Source organism: Anopheles funestus, chromosome 2RL (assembly GCF_943734845.2).
Source record: "Anopheles funestus chromosome 2RL, idAnoFuneDA-416_04, whole genome shotgun sequence".
NCBI classification, from domain to species: Eukaryota; Metazoa; Arthropoda; class Insecta; order Diptera; family Culicidae; genus Anopheles; species Anopheles funestus.
In genome coordinates, this window is record NC_064598.1 from 59,190,377 (window position 1) to 59,210,137 (window position 19,761).

The 19,761-nt window shown below is 37.9% G+C and overlaps 1 protein-coding gene across 3 annotated transcripts; it reads left to right on the forward strand.

Annotated features, from left to right (window-relative positions):
* Positions 1–783: 783 nt before the first annotated feature.
* On the forward strand, positions 784–19,416 carry LOC125764195 (short neuropeptide F). 3 transcript variants are annotated; one of them, XM_049428157.1, is made up of 6 exons: positions 784–1,092; positions 14,662–14,752; positions 15,823–15,980; positions 16,070–16,255; positions 16,385–16,597; positions 18,031–19,416. In XM_049428157.1, the coding sequence occupies exons 2-6, from the start codon at positions 14,665–14,667 to the stop codon at positions 18,082–18,084; spliced, it is 699 nt and encodes a 232-aa protein (XP_049284114.1). In that variant the 5' UTR covers positions 784–1,092; positions 14,662–14,664; the 3' UTR covers positions 18,085–19,416. The 3 variants fall into 3 exon arrangements, with proteins under 3 accessions (XP_049284114.1, XP_049284115.1, XP_049284113.1); XM_049428158.1 differs by having other exon boundaries at positions 16,388–16,597; XM_049428156.1 differs by having other exon boundaries at positions 788–1,092; positions 16,379–16,597.
* The last annotated feature ends 345 nt before the right edge of the window (positions 19,417–19,761 follow it).

Genomic DNA, 19,761 nt, shown 5'->3' on the forward strand with positions numbered 1-19,761 from the left:
GCTAAAACAAATGCATTAAAACTCAAACTTGGATACACTCGTAAAAGTATGATACTAACGTTTAAAAGAAAGTAACAAGAATTCAGCATGACAATAGAAACTGATAAATAAATATCATTATTTGTGCGTATGTAATGCAGCCTCCGAAAGACATGTTTGCCACCTCTGATATATAAGATGAAACGTTCAAATGTTGCACGTACGAGCTTTTCGAGCAACAAGTGCATGATACACGTCGAATACACAGTCCCACGTGGTTTTTGGTCGTCTTCCCCATGTATTTATTTGTTGGTAAATCCAGTTGCATTCTTTTTATTACATGCTTTCTAACCGAATAATAGGAATGGAGTTCGAGAATTCTTGCGTTATATACGTTTCATACTTCCGCATTTCCTTTCGTTTAAGATCAATGCCAGGAGTTTTGACCCACTTGTAAGGTTTGCATTTTTAATATATAACTTTTCAATGCGCAGGTTTTTTTGTTTGCATTTTACACCTTATTACTCCTACACTTAATCAACAATATCGCTGTTATCAGTATAAGTATGTTGTTTATTTGCTGCTTTCCTACCATCTCGTACTGTGACGTCATTTTTCCATCAACCGCATCGTTGATGTCACGTTTAGGCTCGCAATGTAGCACGGTTAACAGTATCAGCGATGGAAACACAACGTTCTCATCATTCGAACGCGCCATCCTGGAGCAAGCAAGTGTTAAGGATCCTGTATCAAAGGAATGCGTCCTGTAGCAAGGATCTGCGGATGCGTACGGTTTATAAATACGTGTGTACCACCGTTTATAAGGACACAAAGTTTCCAACGTGCGGCGGGACAACACGGATCAACCGCTGGCTCTGCTTACCTGTTTGTGTGGAAAGAATTCAAATAGTGAATGAAAGTGTTGCCCACAGCCACAGCCTTGCGATCTTCAACTCAGTGTTCTTGTGTCGGTTTGTCATTTTTTTAAGTGAGGGATGTTGTGGTGATTTAAGTAGTGTTTACAAGTTTCATCCAGCATTTTGTTTAATATACCTAAAGCTACACCTAGGGTGCATATTTTCTGCAAAACTACAGTGCTAACTCATTATTCTGGTGAGCCTTTTTAAACTCATAAATTATGTTGATTCAATGAAGCATATCATTTTCGTGAAACTGTATTGAATAACTGCAATTATAATGTATAAAATCGCGTTTATTCATCATGAAAACCTGCATGTACATCATTTTACACAGATGTATATAGTGACCTATTTCAACTCGCTCCAAACACAGGTTAAACTCCAAAATAGTTACAGAAACCTTATATTACTTTGCTTAAGTAACCAACACGCAACGAAGGGTTCATAAGAAAAATCATAACCAAGAACCTTACCAAAAACACCGAGAACCTCACCGCAATCTTGCACTTGTGATACAAATTTATCAGTAGGTACAACCGTAATCATGTTGGTGCCCAAAGAAAAAGCAACAATAGCTAGAGCGCAAACAAAGTAGTAGAAGTAAATAAAAGCAATTGAGGAGAAGAAGCATTATAATTTTTGAACCAATAAGTGCATGTAACAGTTGCACGGAATGAATTCAAAATCACCCGTTGATATTTTTCCATTTTCATTCGCTTTTTTTTCTTGACAACATTATTATGAGTGGCACACGTGGCTGAAACTGGTTGCACACGTTTGTTTCAGATCGGCAGTAGTTTTTTTTTATTCACAACAAAAAGTTAGCAAACTAAGGTTATGAAATTAAAATGTTTATCTAATGTATTTTAAAACAGATTTCACTACAAAATCAACGTAAGTGAAATCAGTGAAAGATTTTCAAACATTCAATCAGGCTCACAAGATGCTAAAGATCAGCTCACCCTAATTTACGCTTCAACGTATCTGTAAAGATAACACACATAGCATTGAGACGTTCGAATCATTCATTCTTCATCAGTGTTACTGCAAATTTCTAAGAAATCATCTTTTGTCACACTTTCGTCCCCACGGTGAATTATTTTACAAACAGAATCGTAAGCTTCAAAAGCCTCCTCCATTCCACGCATACGGTGAAGTGTATGGAATAAGTGAGGCGATGAGTTTAATTGGTGTAACAGGTGCTAGACCGATACACTCGCACACATTTTGTACAGAACTTCATAAAAAAATAATGATTTCCGATAGCAGCTCACACTCATGTGTGTTGCTGGATGAAGATAGAACACGAACCATCCATCGCAAAATTCCGCTTTTTTCACACTTGTTGACTGGACTGCTTCCCGCAGTGTATGGTATGTATGGTGCAAAAATAAATACCGTACAAAATGCTTTATTTTATGCCCGAAAAGTGCTCCCATTTTACCTATAGCGACACAGAAACGCACTCATCCATTACCCAAACAAATAGGTAAAAACTGGGGCGAGATAAAACATGTCCCATCAATCCGTTGACATGAACGATAATTGCTTTAAATCAAATCTGACAGAAATTCATTATACTGGGCGACTGGAAACGTGCCACTGCCACCTACGTGAAGGGTTTTTGCCGTGAAGTGGGTTGCCGGGTTTTTGGCAAATGCTAGTTCTCGCGTAACATAGGTATAAACAACAGCTAACAATGAGCCCAATAGTGGTTTTGTTTAATGAAGTATCCACGGGGTAGGATCGCTTGCTCTTCACACTAACCGCACACGTACACTTAAGGTGTTTTAATGTACCAATTAGCGGACTTTAAATTAATGAACGATTGGTTAACCACAACAAAACGTAGAATAGGAAAAGGTTCTTAACCTACATAAGCCTCTGTTGAATGTGTTTACTGCGTATGATCTATTCAATTTCAGTTCAATTCTAATTCCATCTATTCAAAGTCTAGTGTATGTAAATGGTAAAATAAACCTTCATTTTGGTTTATCATAGGGAATTTGATACATCTTCAAATAAGTTATTTTTTGTAAATTTGATAAAAAAGTAAATATAATTCTTTTGTTTAAATTTACAAAAAAAAACCACTTACATTGGACTGTTTTAGTAGTTTTAATTTTATTTTAATTGTATAACATTGCATTGAATTTATTTTTTCTGCAACTTAAAATATTACTTAATAAATCTTTTACGTTTAAATCACTAAAACGTGTAGTTCTTATAAACTCACAACAGATCCCAAGAAACATTTAAAAGCGATAACTATAAGGTAGAAAAACATATTTCTAAAATATGCCTCGAAATGCAAAGAAACATCTTCATTTACCCAACGGTAAAATGTAAAATTAAGTTCAAATGTAACTTAAATTTAAAATAGAAACATAATACAAGTACATTGACCCATTTGCGTTAGTAATGCTTCCTTTAAAGCATGTAATGTGCTGTACACCCTAATTATATTAAAAGACAACTTTTCATGTTCGGCAATCATTATAATGCCGATCAATGGGCGCTCCATGCGCTACAGTTATAATTTATTCCAACGTCATCGATCGCATCAATTGCTGACAATCGAAATCTTGCGACCTGCATTGACTACATACATTTGTGGTTTGACAATGAGTTATGATGGAACAATTTTGAAGTTTTATTAACAATACCCTTCTCAAAAATCCCCAAGGACATCGCTGGTTAAACAGGACACACACGCACACACTCTGTCAACTCTTCACACCAACGTTGGTCGAATCGGGCCCAATTGTTGTGGTGTGTTAAGTTTTGAGGGCTTCGATGACCGGTGTATATAAATCAATGGATGTGACATGTATAGCAAATGAGCTCTACAAATATTTTATACCGCTCGTGGCATAGTACTAGCCTGGCCTGGCCTGTACGGTTGCTTCATTAATTATTATAATATCATTCAAAGGTTACACCTGATGGCGATTGCCCTTTTGGCTTTGATGCTAAATTATCTTAGAATATTAGATTGACCTGTATGAGCCCTTCAGCCCTTCGAACCGGTACAGCTAGCATGGGTATGTTTTATCGATATCACTAACTAACGCACAATCGATTACTCGTCTAGCGTTATCACTACGACGAATAATATGGTTAATAGCTGTAAACAAACTATTTTAAAGTGCCAAAGTGCATATCTAAACGCTAGCCGAACCCGTAGGGAGTAAAGGGAAGCGTGATTAGTATCAGTTTACAATTTAACGATTCTCGATTAACGCTTAGTACTAGGTGAAGTAATCATATCTTTCCATTCGTTCCTATTCGTCCTTTCTCTTCAAGCGTGTTGCTTGCGATGGATCATTTTGTTATTTTCTTTTTTTTCACCTAATTGCCCACGCTTAAGCTTTACGGTTGAAACCTGAGAAGCTGAGTTTTATATTGTTCTGTGAATGCATGTACCGTGCGTGCGTGTGTTTCATACGCGCCAGCGAAAGTTTATTTCCGCCACGCAGATACGCTTCTGACTGGCCATGATTTATGTTTCATGATTTTTCATCACATTCGCACACTTCATACCATTTACCAGTACGTACGCTAGGCAGGTGGAGCTTGTGATGATCTTTTTTTTTTTGTCCGCCGGTAACACAGTTCCCTATTCCCTTATCGTATAATGAAGTGATAATGAATTGTGAAAACGTGCAATGATACACCATTTTGTAAACCATTAAACCATAACGTTTTCCCAGCTGGCTGTGTGGGTTGAGTTTTTTTTGTTTGTGCTGATATCGTTTTAACTAGATACACCGAATTACAAACAGCACCGAGCACAGCATAAAGACCCCCGCAACATGCCTATGTCGCTTGTTTCTTACCACTTCCTACGGCAAAGGATGCAGTAAGACGATGGGGGGTCACCAATGCAAAAAAAAAACAAACTTATCTCATTCTTACCTCTATTTATCTTAAAAAGGGATAACGATGTGTTCGTCTGATGTGGTGTGTATGTGTAGCTCGGTTCGGTTTGGTTAGTTTTTTCATCCTACAATTACTCGCAACATTTACCGTGTTTTAAATTGATATATCTATCGACAATGACTCAGTGGATTGATTACGGGCCAAAGGAACGTGCCATCGAAACCCAACTTCATAAAGTAAAAAAGATTTACATTGCCAGGTAGTAGTTAGCTTAGTTAGCTTGGCTGTAACAAACTAACTTCTGTGTGAGATTAGAAACAAATACATCGGGTGAAATTGCATTTCGGGCCTTGTCCCTTAGAATGATGTTGCTTATGCTCTAACGCAGAGACAGTACGATCTGCACTAGCACGTGAAACACAAGCGTGGGAAATTAAATTTCCACCTTAACAAAAAACAACTTTTATGCACAATCCTACCATCCCAGCACCGGTGACCATTCAAATGTGTGTACACACAGCCCCCAAATCCAATGCACCGATGAGGAATGGTTATATTTCATTCACGGCGTACACTCACCGTACACCTGTCCAGGCTTTGACTGGTCGAGCTTGGAGGAGTTTGTTGAATAAATTATTTAAATAATTAAATTGTTTCCCTTTTTCGCTCGCTAACGACGGTTTCCGCCGGTGTCCGCACCTTCACCATTCACTGCAGGTGACTGATATCTTGCACCGGTTGGAATGTGTTTAACGTAAAAGCAGCGACGAATTTACGCAAAAGGGAGAAGGAACGCGAGCGAGAAAGCGCAAGCACCTGAGCAAGCAAAACTGTCGAATGAATCGTGTAAAACCTGGGAGGGAAATTGTTGAGCGTTTGCAGGATACTTTCCTGGCCCGTGGAATTGGAATGTGAATCTGTTAAGAGATGTAAAACGGAAAACAAAATAAAACAAAACATTGCCAAACGTACACTTTTTCTCCCATTCATTTGTCTTCCTGGAGTCCTGGTAAACCCGATACACCGCCCCGATACGGTCAACGGTTTCGGGATAGCATGGGAGGCATGCTATCAGAATTATTTGAATATTTATTACCCATGATGAGCAGCAATGCAGGGCTAGATTCAAATGCACACAACACGCTAATCCAAGGGAAAATGAGTGAAATTCAGATCATTCATTTTTTGCAAAGTAACTTAAAAAAACACTTTTTTTAGTAACGTTGCTCAATTTAAAGCACAATAATTAGTCGACAGTGTTTAAATAAATACGGGCCACATTCTATCACACTTGCAGATGTGTGTTCATCCCTCCCAGCAGTGACTTCCTGCGTGTTTTGCGAGGTTTGGGACAAAATCCGCCACATTCCTCAAGCTAACATACAGCCATAAGAAACTAACTTTGACGAAACCTGAGATTCGCTACACTTTACAGTACAAAACGAACCGTGTTCGCTTACAGGCGGAGAGTGAAGATAAAATTATACGCTTATCGTCCACGGTTTCTGCTTATTATAAAACCCTTCCCTTTGGCCCCCTCAAACTCTTGAACCATCCCCCCCAACCGCCACCCTGTTCGCATAGTAACACATGACTATTGTTGTAAAAAGTGCCCTAACAATAGGGTACACACAATTGCAGCAAAAGAATGTTCATTGTCCTGCACCTCTGAGGGCTTTACAGCATGTTGCCTCAGCGCTGTTGACAGGCGCTCAAGTGTTGATGTAGCAAATGCTACCAGCCCTGTCTGACTGGAGTGACTGTTTGATGGAGAGATAAGATGAGATGAGCGCAGCAGCAGCAGCAGCAGCATCCCATCCAGCAAATGGAGATCGGGAATTAAGGTGCAAACCTTGTGCAAGCTGTGGAAGGTGTGAATTGCAATGGCCTCTTGCGTGGTGTGGTACGATTGCAGCATGAAAGCGTACAAATCTTAAACTAAACTGTTTCCATCTTACGCTTACGGGGAAAACGTTACAATGCATAACATTCTTACCGCGTTTTGTAGCATACATATATGCAATACGATCGGAATGGTTGAATGCATTGCCATCAAAATATGTTCATTAAACGTAAATCAATAATATGCGCACTGCAATAATGCAACCCCATCCCTTCTTCGGCTGCAGTTTTGTGTACCCGTCACGCTATCAATCATTCTTCCACCTGCAACGTTTGGGAGTTTGTTAAGCAACATGTTACTGTTAAATGTTCTTTACATTCACTGAATTCACGACACTCACTACACTAATCATAAGCGCCAATAGTTATGATGTATGCTTCCTTTTGTTTCTTCTAAAAGATGCTGTAACTGAGTGCTATTTTCGTAGGTGGCTAAAACCCTTTAACAGTGCTGGGGTAGATGAAAAAAATAATCCTTTTTGCTTAAACACGTGTCCCGACATGCTTGTTTTTGCTGTCGTACCAACCCTATGGGTTGCCCCAGGCGTATTTGTCATAGTGCGTTTGGAAATGTGTCCCGGTTTTAATGTTCGATGTCCCTTGTACCCGTTTCCGGCGGTTTCCAAGCGAGAAGCAAACCTCTCCCCTTCCTCCATGCTCTTCACAACTCACATTCCCCCGCCAGCACCCTTTGCCACAAAATATGTACGCCTAAAAATGGTACTAGCGTTGGGGAGCAGAGCACGCGATGCGATTACTCTCACGATGATACCAAATTCAAACATTTCTTTTGTTTGCACAACGATTCATAATTTATGGAGTCAGTAAGCTTATTTTTGTGAAATTGTTGATCTTTACAAGGCAGACAGGTTCGTACGGCCCCAACCATAGCGGCCAAGGTTTGTTAAAGGACTACTTTTGCTGTCGTGCTGGTTTTGTTTTCCTGTTTTTTTTTTCTAAGCTAACACGACACCCGCGAACGGTTCGATGATGGTAACACGGCGAATGATAATGCCTTCAAAGAACCGATTGCCCACAATGATCGCCACCAGGTTGTGTATTGCAACGTACAAAAAAATTATACAGGATACCAAATGATAACTTTAGAGCAAAACCCCATTTCTAAATCGATTTTTTCGCGTTTTACACCACATACCACGAGGGACCGAACCTGTGGGACTTAAATGAATGAACGTACGGATACGTTCTAGAGCCCAACAGGTCGCTAGTCAACAAGTGCTATGGCTACGTATACTACGTAGGTTGCGCTTGGTCGCGGCCTTCGGTTAAGCGAGGAGGTGTCACCGATTTGCGGAAGTGGTTCGAAGCGGTGAAATAAATTGTGACGACTACAGAAACAAAAAAAATACACACACACACACACATAACGCGCCCCCACATATGGCCGGTCCGGTTTGCTGTTTGTTTAGTTACATTGAATTTTGCAGTCCATTAATTTTCCTTCCTTTATTGCGTTTTAGCCTTTCAGGGACCACTTGGTACGCATACCAACCAGCAATAATGTAAAAAAATATTGCTCAAAAAGGTAGCACTCAGCTTTGTGGGGTTATGATAGAATAAAAATATATTTAAAAAAAATCACCCATCACTTATCTTTTGCGTGGGAGCTTTTTTTTAACTAAACTACTAAATTCTACATCCGTTTTCCATTAAACGTGCTTTCAGTGTTTCGCTTCACTAGCGGCTTATTAAATTAAAAATGGAAAGCCACAAAAACTATTAAACGATATGTTTATTGCTGAATAATAGCGACTGTATACATAATTTCTTGCTATTTTTAAAAAACATAGTTCATTGGCTTTCTAGTAAGGTGATCTTAATTTAGTGACTTTGGGCCCAGCTGTAAATTCCTTCTGCTGCAACATGCGTTTTACTATCAGCAAAACAACTTGTTGCATGATCGTAAGCCTTCCCATTTGTATAGCGTATAACGAATAAACAAAATTTCCCAATGAAACCCAACGTTTTGTGCTAGTGAGACTCTTTGCATAGATACACCATTGTTGGTTTCATCCATTAGGCGCAACAGATGCCTTTTTTGCACTAATTGCATAATGAGCAAAGGCGCTAAGAGGAGCTTCCGATGTATCGCGTACATCCGTTTATAGTGGCAAACAGCATGCTAGCGGCATTCGTATACTCGATTCGTGGTTTATGCTTATGCTTTACTTACACCAGTAGCTACACAAAATGCACGGTCAACATTCACAGCAACAGATTTTGAAACAGATAACTTACTGCCTATGTTTAATGAACGACTTTCACCGGATATTTATCGCCTTATGCTAAGCTCCGTCTATTGTACGAGCCTATGATAAAGTGCTCCTTGGTTACTGTACCCCATACGAGGACAAGATTACGCTTGGATGTTTGTACAGATTGCTATATCAACACATTTATTTACGTCTGATACGTTACGTATGCTTTAATTTAACTTTTCACTAGTGTTTCGATTTAGAATTTCACTTCTTTTATATTGCTTCTTACATATTTATTTGGCATCGCTGCTTTAAGTTCCTTTGCAAAATACCATCACGGTAGCGTCTTTTTACGGTTTTTTTGTTTGTTCCAGAAGCCACACCTCACTAATTTTACATTTAAATTGATAGCTACTGCAAGCGGCAAGTGATAATCACTGTTGTAAGTCGATAGACTTTCCTTCAAAGCGATCCGCTTAGCTCGGATGATTGCTTTCGAGGATTTTATGCTTCACACGATACGGTGCTGTGTCGCGCGAAGAAAAGAACAACTTTACTCCTTCTAACTTTACCCATGAATTGAATAATACCATATATACGTATGTGTTTGTGTATGTATGTATATATATCGCATTAACAAATCTCATTTTACTTCTCGATAGAGACTTTTTCACTGATTACGCAAATGCTTTTATTCTTGGCGGGAAAGTGAAATAACTCTGAAAGGAAAGGATTACTTCTCGTTTTCACTTCGATATTTTCATGTGTGGCTGGCTGGGTTTGTATAGGTTAGTCTGAATGTAAACCAATGGAAAAAATAACGTGACACATTCACTGTGTTGAAAGAAAAGAAAGTAGTTAATATTCAAATACCATAAAAAATTCTTTAAATTTGAAAATCACATCAGTTACATATTTTACATTTACATCGAAATACAGTATTTATTATTATTTTTTCCTGTAAAACAAACAATTATATTAAACTGCATGGGTATCAAAATAACAAAATGCTACAAATAGCCAGAACAAATTCTGACGTTTTCACTACTATTCACATAATGATACAAGATTACATTCATTATAAAAATAAAAATATATGTTTGTGGGATTATGTTATCATTTTGATGTCAAAACCGCACCATTTTCATAGAACGCATTACAAGAAATTATTGGTTAAATTTGCAGCGATTATTCATGTGTAATTGCTATCACAAATTGATATCTACTTACGCAGAATAAAATGTATTTCTTGGTCCTCTGATAGAATTAGTATCCTGTCACGTGTAATAATTGCTTAGATGATTGATTGATCATACATCCTGTTTATCGATGGCGTTAGTTCAATCAATATGAATACACTTGGAATTTGATCCATCCAATACAATCAAGCAGCACCGCGAAATGATTAATGTTGGTTGTGTTGAATAGAAACATAACAACAAACCTAACCAAAGCACCACTATTGTAGTTATTTACAACTTTTTCTAATATTACTTCCAAACGAAACTAGCACATGTAATAATTTACTTTCTTACGATATTCTTAACAGTATCAAGCAACTCAAGCAAGTATCAAAAGAAACTTTTGTCTAACTAATTGTAGAAATAAGAAAGATTATTTTGATTAAATGGAATTCAACCTTAAATAATTCATTCATATTTGTGTATCCTGGGTTACATTCGAAGGTTGCTTATTCTTATCCCAATTCTTATTTCATTATACAGTATTGTGAATTGTTTTTTATCAACTTGAGCCTATACAACCTTGGTTTTCTCATGACAAGTCAAGTCATAATGATTTATGTTTTTTTAACTTAATTTGATGCAATTAATTTTCCGTCGGGATATTTTGTGTATGCCTTCTTTGTAAGAACTGGCGATGTGCAAACTGAGTGAGAATGAATGAGCTGAATCTCCACAAAGGATTATTATAATTCTTTAGCAATGTAACTCACTGAAAGAAATTTAAATAAAGAACATTTTTTTATTTTATTTTTTTGCAGAACTGTCATTTCGCTCATGAAAGAGTGATATCAATCATGAAAGAGTCATTTAACTTGAAAAGAGTCATTTAGCTATTGAAGGAGTCTCCACTCTTTGTGGCGACCTTTGACTCATTCTTTTTCTTATAATGATCACTCTTGTGTTAAATATCTCGTAAAAGTGGTTCTTTCAAAAGTCTAATGAATAATTTACCAGTTAAATTACATTTTTAAGAATTATTTAACTCAAGAGTGACATGACTCGTTCATGAGTCAAAAATCAAAGTATAACTCTTTAAAGAGTCAGTCGAAGAGTTAATTCATTTATATGAGCCGCTCACTCGGAGATAACTCACCTTATTGAGTTATCATTACTTACTAGAGATGAAAAAATCCACAAATATTGCGTCAATAACGATAAACGTTAATTGGTGTTGAAAATTTTATTTCTGTTCAGATAATTAATACATCTTTTTGTGGTATTATAATCTCTGAAATCCTGGCCTGCCATTTCTAACTTTTCTTGTTAATAATTTATCCTATCCAGCTATCTTCTGGAAGGGATTTTGTATCCATATTGTTGTTTGAAAGTCCCATAAAGCCAGCTGCCACTCTACGAACAATGAGCTGAAATTATATACAAATTATCAAAAAAAAATAATATGCTATTTCTATATTTGCCTTAACAGGATTTGTAAATCTGAGTATTGTTCTACAATGTACAATTATATGAACAAACTTATTGTTAAACAATGTTTAAATACGTGGAACCGGCCATCGATCCAACTAGACTTTACAATTTTACGAATTTTAACCACTTCAAAGAAGGGCAACGATGGGCTTCTAATCTGAACGCTAAAGCATGGTAATGGATTGAACATATGCTTATCAATACATTAATCTACATCCATTGGTGCAATGTATCATGTCTACTTTTACTTGCTTCACAATCTAATGTAATATTTATATGCTTTTACTGCACCACATTAACATACTTTATTTTCAAGAGTTTTATTGCGTTTGTTAAACGCACTATATGCTTACAATAGATAACATCAGTTAAGGGATGGCTTTGCATACATATTATTGGACGTATTGTTGAACAGGAAAAATTAAACTGAACTTTTACACATATTTTACAACATTCAAGGCGTTCATTTAATCTGTAATGAGAATCTTTCAACAATTGCCAATACTATTTTCCAATAGTAAAAAAAATCCATCTCGAAGTTATTGACACTGTACGGAGTGAGCTACCATGCGTCTCCATATGGATGCAATTTCACCTACCACATTGTTGTTCATTACTTAGCACTAAACTACCTATGCTCATTACTATGATGAGTAGCAGCATCGTTTAGTTCACCATTTAACGGCGTTGTTCTTTACTAATGGAAAACTGACTAATGATAGCACAAAACGTTACGTCGTTCCGAACCACCCGAGTGTATTTGTTGTGCGGTTGGCCCCCCCGGTTTAGTGTTCTTGCTCGACTCGTTGGAAAAACATGTGCGCTTTGGCGCAATATCACATGACAGATTCTCTCGCTAAAATGAAAATTTGCGCTTAACAACTTATCCACAACAATGCGTTTGAAATATAGTAGAAAGAAGCGAGTCATGGGGCGCGAATGTGGTGAGCGCGAAACCAGTTATGATCAATTCAATTTTCACAGCGTGCACTACATATAACCGTACCACCATCAGTGGCTTACTGCATCACACAATACGCTCAGATAGCTACAAAAATTTTACATACAACTTTTTCTTTCATCTTCACTTGCTTGAACCGGGCACTGCGGGAGCTTGATCAAAGTTTATGAAATAACATCCAGTACCGCCGGCCACCAGGAATGGTTCCTCACCCAGCTTCGCCAATGGATGGTGCGCATTCTATCGACCAATTTGGTGTGTGCTGGTGTGAGTGATAAATTAGTAATTTGTTTGCACGATTGCTCCAGCTGTAAATAAGCGATATTGTTTTTGAATTGATTTAATTTTTTTTGTACCTACTTGTAATTCAATCATCATTTGAGGCATGTTTCGATACATCATCAAAACGAACGAGAGTTTTTTTGTTTTACATTTCAACACTTCCATACTCTGTTCGGCATGTATGGGAAATATTTTAGGTTGCTTGAAAACCTTCACAATATGGAGTTTTAGAAATATTTCTTCACTAATCTATATGGTATGTAACGATCATATTAATTCCACCATTGCTTGGTACCTAGAACTTCATCGAAAGAACTTCAAATTGGTATCGATTTAAAACAATCTAAAGTAGCAAATTATTTGGAGACATAAATTAACAACGAAAGCAAAAGACGCACCAGGGCCAGTTCGTCCAACTTTCGCCCGGATTGCTTCAACACGAAGCGTTTAATGCGCGCTATGGGTTATTAATATTTTATTGATTTTACATCACTTCCACATTTCTGATACTGATGGTATCGGGGACTAAGGTTGCGCCTGATGTCCATATGCGCGCCTGATCCTGAGCCCGCCCAATGTGCAAGAATGTGATGCTCCGTTGCATTCAATGGGACAGACGAGACCGTACCGTGTGCCACTATGGTGGCACATCGGTACCAAGGAAAGGAAGCGGAACCAACCTACCAGAAGCTCGCCGTAAACGATGACAGAAGAAAGATACCTGTTGATTTTATATCCACCCGGATCGACCTGGGAGCATGTTTAGCCGTTTTCCTTTTCACCTGACCTGGCCTTACGCCTTGCGGTGGTTTGAATTGGTCGGTATGTGATTTTCTTTATGCGAACGATTGTTTCTGAGTGTTTGGCCTTTTTTTTCTACTGCTGGTTTGATCGCTGTTAAAATCCTCAAGTGCGAAGATGCTTAAAAGCAACACAAAATCGAACCAGATTGCTGCAAAAATAATATCAATAAAATGATACAACAATAAACAGAGGCACAAAAAAAAGCACATGCACACTCTCAGCAAGTAAACACTTGCTAGCGGACGAAATCTAGAGAGAAAAAATAAATAAATAAACAAAAAAAGCCATGTAATCTACTCTAATACGACTATCATTGGCATCCCGAATACCCTTGTTAACGATGGGTACGTGCCGTGCGCGAAAAATGCGATCCGAATGATGATTGCAGTGGCATCACAGCTGAAAACGGAAAAACAAATCCACCAGAACGGATGCACATAACTTTTCCGGTTCAATCGTTGATTCCTCTCGTTCCTGTGTTGCAATCGACGGATCCCCGGTACGTAGGATGTGCCCAATAAAATGGCTATCCTTACAATAGCAGATCCTTACAACCTTCGTAAAACCACCTGCAATTCCACTTTCCTAAACGTTTAATAGCCAACGCACCTTCGTCTAGCGCAACGGGCGAGTTGGAAAACAAATGAAATGCACTTTTATTTATCCCCCGCGGTACCTTGAGCAATTTTACACCGAAAGACATTCGAACGCCGGCTTATATTGCTGCATTTTTATAGATAAAGCTGTGCAAAATGGCATTAATCTAACGCGAGGAGGTAACGTTAACAATATGGTGACAAAATGCTTACCTTTTGGTCCTAGGAATTGTATCCTCATTTCTATGCTTTTAAGATGCTGTCTCTATACCCTGCGATAAACGAGTGATTTTTTACGGCTTTTGAAAATTAAATTAAGCTACAATTCACCCAAAAGAGTTTTTTCAGAGAGAAATGGTTTGTTTAAATTAAGCAATTACAAAAAATACCCTTTCAAGTGATGCCAAAAAAGTAATATTTCCTTTTATTCTCATTTCTTTCCAGACTATGTATCGAATAAATCTGACCACGTTTACATTACTTTTAGCACTCACTGTAGGCAGTTTGATGTCGGAGTCGTTGCACCCATCCGATGGTAAGTGGCTGGTATTTGTTTTATCCGGCAGTTTTTGTTTCCCTTCCTAACCTACACATCAAGATTAACGTAATGTTTTGCAAACACAGCACCAATACTTGTTGATGAGGTAGCTTCTTATGGCTCATAAACTATAAAAAACGATACAACCAATCATCTTGCCTCGTGCTGTGCTTACAATGGCGCCTAAAACATTCCCAAACAGCAGCAACACCAAACACAAGAAGGCGAAAAGCAGATTAGGTCTTTAAGGTACTTCTGGTTCCCTACCTTGTCCACCCCACCTAGTCCTTCCCAACCAAATTCATCGAGTTAAGTTTGCAGCTTCCACATTTTAACTTATTTCCCCTGCACCGTACGGTACACAATGCCGTAAGGGATGGTAAAGCTTCACGAAAAACCCCCCATACCCAACGGTGACCGCACAGCAAATGGTCACGAGCATTTGCAGAGGAGTTGTGGCAAAAGGGAGTAAATTGCAGAGCATCGGTTCGATCCGCATCTACCCCGTTTGCATGATACCTGCGGCCCAAAAGGGTACGTTGCCTCAGGTGCCGCAAGTGAAACGAAATCAGACCGGGATCCGGACGGCAGAGTGGAACGCCCGGTGGAATGGATCTTTTTGTTTGACTTTTGCAGCGTCTTTGAATTACAAATGTTGCGCGAATTTAACCCCAAACTTTACGGTGTCACCCAAGTTAAGTATTTACATCTTACTCGGCACACTTCCTCTCCTGAGCGGTGCACAGGAAAGAGTGATCCTTCCAACTGGCGTTAACTAGTGAAACTGTAGGTGGGAAAAACGGTGGGATTTGCAAATAAACACCAAATGGATTTTGCCCTCTCTGAAGTCATTCCAACATACACCCATACACAGTTGCACATAAACTTTCTACAAGTACAGAAAAAAGTGCCCTCATCTGAACGCCATTGTTGTCACCTTTGAAAATTTATCTTTGTGCACAAAGAAGGCTACCCAATTATAGGAATTAAATGACGTCATTGAGAAATGATGCAAAGTTGCACCTTTTTTGTAGGGCCACAATTAAAAAAACTGCAATTATTTGCAGGTGCCATCAAAGATTTGTACGAATATCTTCTGCAACGGGAATATGCTGCCCCCGTATCGTATGCTGATCACCAAATCAAGCGAAAGGCAGTTCGATCACCATCGCTGAGGCTACGTTTTGGAAGACGAAGTGACCCGAGCGTGCCATTGCGTCCCGAGGTAGGACCATTTCAAGTAAATAAACGCAGCTTGTGAATTTTCGGTATTTTATTTTTCCATTATTCACTCAACCCGCCCTCGACACGCAGGAAGATGAACTGATGGACCAAAAAGCAATACGAGCACCGCAGCTTCGTTTGAGGTTTGGAAGAAACGACCCACTCTGGACTTCGTTCAACGAAAATGCTTTGCTGGAGGAAAACTTTGAAAAGCGAGCACCATCGCAAAGACTACGGTGGGGACGATCGAACCTATTCGGCAATCTGGTTAACCAGGTAAGGGGGCCCAAAAACGCCCAACCAATCGGATAATGGGATAAGACGCTGGCCATGAACATTTATGAATACGCAGAAAAACCATATCCATTTCGTTTGCCAATTTCATTTTACTTCACCAAGTTCCAGCAGGACGATGTGATGCAGCAGAAAGCAATACGGGCACCGCAGCTAAGACTACGCTTTGGAAGAACCGATCCATCCTGGGCCATGTACAATGAACATCAGCTAGCACCCGGTCAGCAGTCACAGGTGGTCAATGATGCAAGTGAAAAACGTGCACCGACCCAAAGGCTCCGATGGGGCCGTTCCGATCCTGCATTATCGAAAGATTCTTCTGAGGTAGGTCCCGCATTTTAGACATTCGTACCACAATTCGTTTGAATGCGATTGGTGAGAAAGATATAGATATGAGATTCCGGTACGCAAAACAGAATATAACTACAGTGTCGTACAACTATAGCTAATCCAATATCCTGTCTGTCTATCTTATTTTGATATCCAACGCATTAGTTTCGTTTGAATAAGACCCACATAAACGTATGCTGAGCTGAGCTGAGTAATCAACTGTTGTTTTCTACTTGTACACTCTTATCATTTTCTCGGTTCAGTTCTATTTAAAATTAAACCCCGTTCATGATTCTATAGAGCCCCTTTTTTACAATTTATGGAAAAAGAGCTTGTATATCTTTAGTTTTGCTTTTATTATCATCAAGTTGTAGTAACGTTCAGCATTTTAATGAAATTTCAAATGATGTATTTATAACACTTAATACATTTAATTACTATTAATAACAAAAAGACTTTGTCGTCTTTTCTATGGTCATGATTTGAAAAGCTAGAAAATCCTATATTTGTTATTAATAAACAAAAAAAAACTTTCAGCAATTTTTTTTATCTTAGCAGGTGTCAGAATTAATTGAACGATAGATTTCTAAGAAATGTACTAAACATTGTTCTTCCAAGCTTGATCATTTCTCTAGTATAAAGAAATTGAATATATTTTTCTAAAGTTTTCCATCAGATTTAGGTCCGACGATCAATCTGGTTATTTTAGTCGAGCTGGTCAATTGTAGTATCCTAGAACCGTATTATACATTTAAAACATGAAATTTACATATAAAAGGTGAAATTCCTATCTCTAGCACTTCGTTTAAAATGCTAAGCTTTTGTGGAGTCCCATGACATGTCATACAAAATTTTTTATTGTTTTCGAAAATATTGCCAACATCCATTAAAGTGTTCAAGGCCATCGAACTTATACTTAAGATCATACAAAAACAAGGGCTTTTTCTCCATAACTATCGTATAAGTGTTCATCTGTACTACTTGTAGTAAACCATTTTCCTCATTCTACTAATGGTTGTTGCATTATTGCACAAAAACTGTATGTTTTTGTTCTTTCTTTTTGGAAATCCTACACTTCATTTTATCTCGAAATCCAATCAACTCTCCAAGAAACTTTTGTAAATTTGTAACAGTTTGGATTATACATTTTGTTTCTTCTTTATTTACTTGGTTTAATTATGTATATTTTTGTTATGATCGTTGATTAAATTACATATTCGGTTTCTAATTAATTATTTAAAATATCACCATTGCTACAATGGTGAAAATTTACCTTAACATTTATTTGGTTCGAATTAATTATCCGTTACACTAAATTGATTGTTATTTGCTTCGTTTGGCACAACTGTCCGTATACATTCCTGACCAATGCGTTTCTGCACCAAACGAACTAATGAAATCACTGTAAATGCAACATCCTTCCACAGGACAAAGCGCTAGAAGCGGAGGAAAGCGAAGGCAACAACGTTGATGACAAGTAAACAACATGCACGGTAACTACCTGTATCCCATCCAGTCGTCGTCGTCGACGTCATTTGCACATTCGCGTACCCGGAACATTCCTAAAAACGAAACACAAGACAAACCTGCTGCTATATGAGGGGAAGAAACTCCGTACCAAACGGAATATCTTTCACTACTCTCTTAATGCGTTGGCCATGGCTTACAGTTGGAAGCGGCTAATTCTAGACATCGTCATACAAATAATACCCGTGTTGTCCGCAATACCATATAAACGCAACTGGACATTTGTTGTTTGTTTTTGCCCCTGATCAATGGCTAGTTTGGTTTCGATCAAGATGGCCGCCATTTATCCAGACGCGATCGTCTAGCAAGCGATCTAGCAAGTAGAACATTTTCATCGAACAATTACAAAACTAAGCGCAAGAATATATTAGCAATCGTGTTGATTAGCAAAAGGCTACCGTTGTTCTACAGTTCAGCAACGATTGTACATGGCAAATGACAACTTTAACTGTACCCTTTAACAGCACCACTTTCATACTGCAAATCTGTTGAAATTTTATTGTATTCAAATTTGTGAAAATTTGCAGCAAAATTCCAACAGATTTCATTTCCATCAGCTATATATTAGTATGTAAACATCTACAAAGTACACAAAGCTACACGTTAAAGATGCGATAATGCGAACCACCCTTCAATGGATGATGATTACCTTACGGCTCTTGCGGTGAAAGTTTTTTTCTTTCCTGAGCAGCACCTGTCTATAACACCGCGCAAAAGAAATGAGTTACGTTCAGAAAAATCAAAAGAACAACAAGCAACACAAACGAAACTTTTATTTTTTGTATACTTTTGCCTTAAGACAAATGCGCGCTAAACATTTAGTTGCTTAAAGATACAGGCAGATAGATAAGCATACATGCCTGTAACCATTCACCATACCACACTAATCGGGCACGATCTTGTCAATGGTTATGCGTTTGAAGTAAAATTTTTCCGAGCAAAAGGGAGACAGCATAAATAATGTGTTGGCCATGTCACATCACACATCACACACCTAACCGAACCCTACGCTGCTGCTCGAAGCCAAGCAAATCAAATGCATTCCAATCGGTATACATTGCGGTATATTAGCAGTAGTTATGCTATAAGACTATAAGATTTATGATGGCATGCATCAATGCATACTGTGAAAACTTAGCTGAAACATATTATAAATAAAAGCAAGTCTAAAAATACATATTTTTAATGCATCTGCAGCCGATCGTGAAAGGATAAACTAACAATGATCATGTGTATGTACATATATTTATAAACAAATAAAATATTACCTAGCGGATACAACCACATTTATGTTGCTTTATCTTACACTTACTTTAGAAGAGTGATGACATTCGTATATTTGGCCATTAGTTTCGTTCGGGCAATTTCTTCTAACGGGTTTTTCTTATTAAACACTAAACACATACAAATTGGATTTTTTTACATAGCTTGGTTCAACTGCAGTTATATTGTAAAAGAGCTTTGATATTCTTAAACTATAATACGACAAATTAATATATCATTTAATATATCCTCATTTGACTTTAGAAGGTCACTTTGAACATTTTAAGATAATAACTATTTCATAACGTTAAATAAATAAGAACTAGATTGATCCTAAATCTAAATGTAATTTCGTTTAGGGAACTTTC

Bases quoted from the DNA above. Each gene is read 5' to 3' on its own strand.
- LOC125764195 (XM_049428156.1), top strand. From the start codon at position 14,665: ATGTATCGAATAAATCTGACCACGTTTACATTACTTTTAGCACTCACT. The intron at 14,753-15,822 runs GTAAGTGGCTGG...AATTATTTGCAG, and splicing joins GTCGTTGCACCCATCCGATG to GTGCCATCAAAGATTTGTAC. The intron at 16,598-18,030 runs GTAGGTCCCGCA...ATCCTTCCACAG, and splicing joins TATCGAAAGATTCTTCTGAG to GACAAAGCGCTAGAAGCGGA.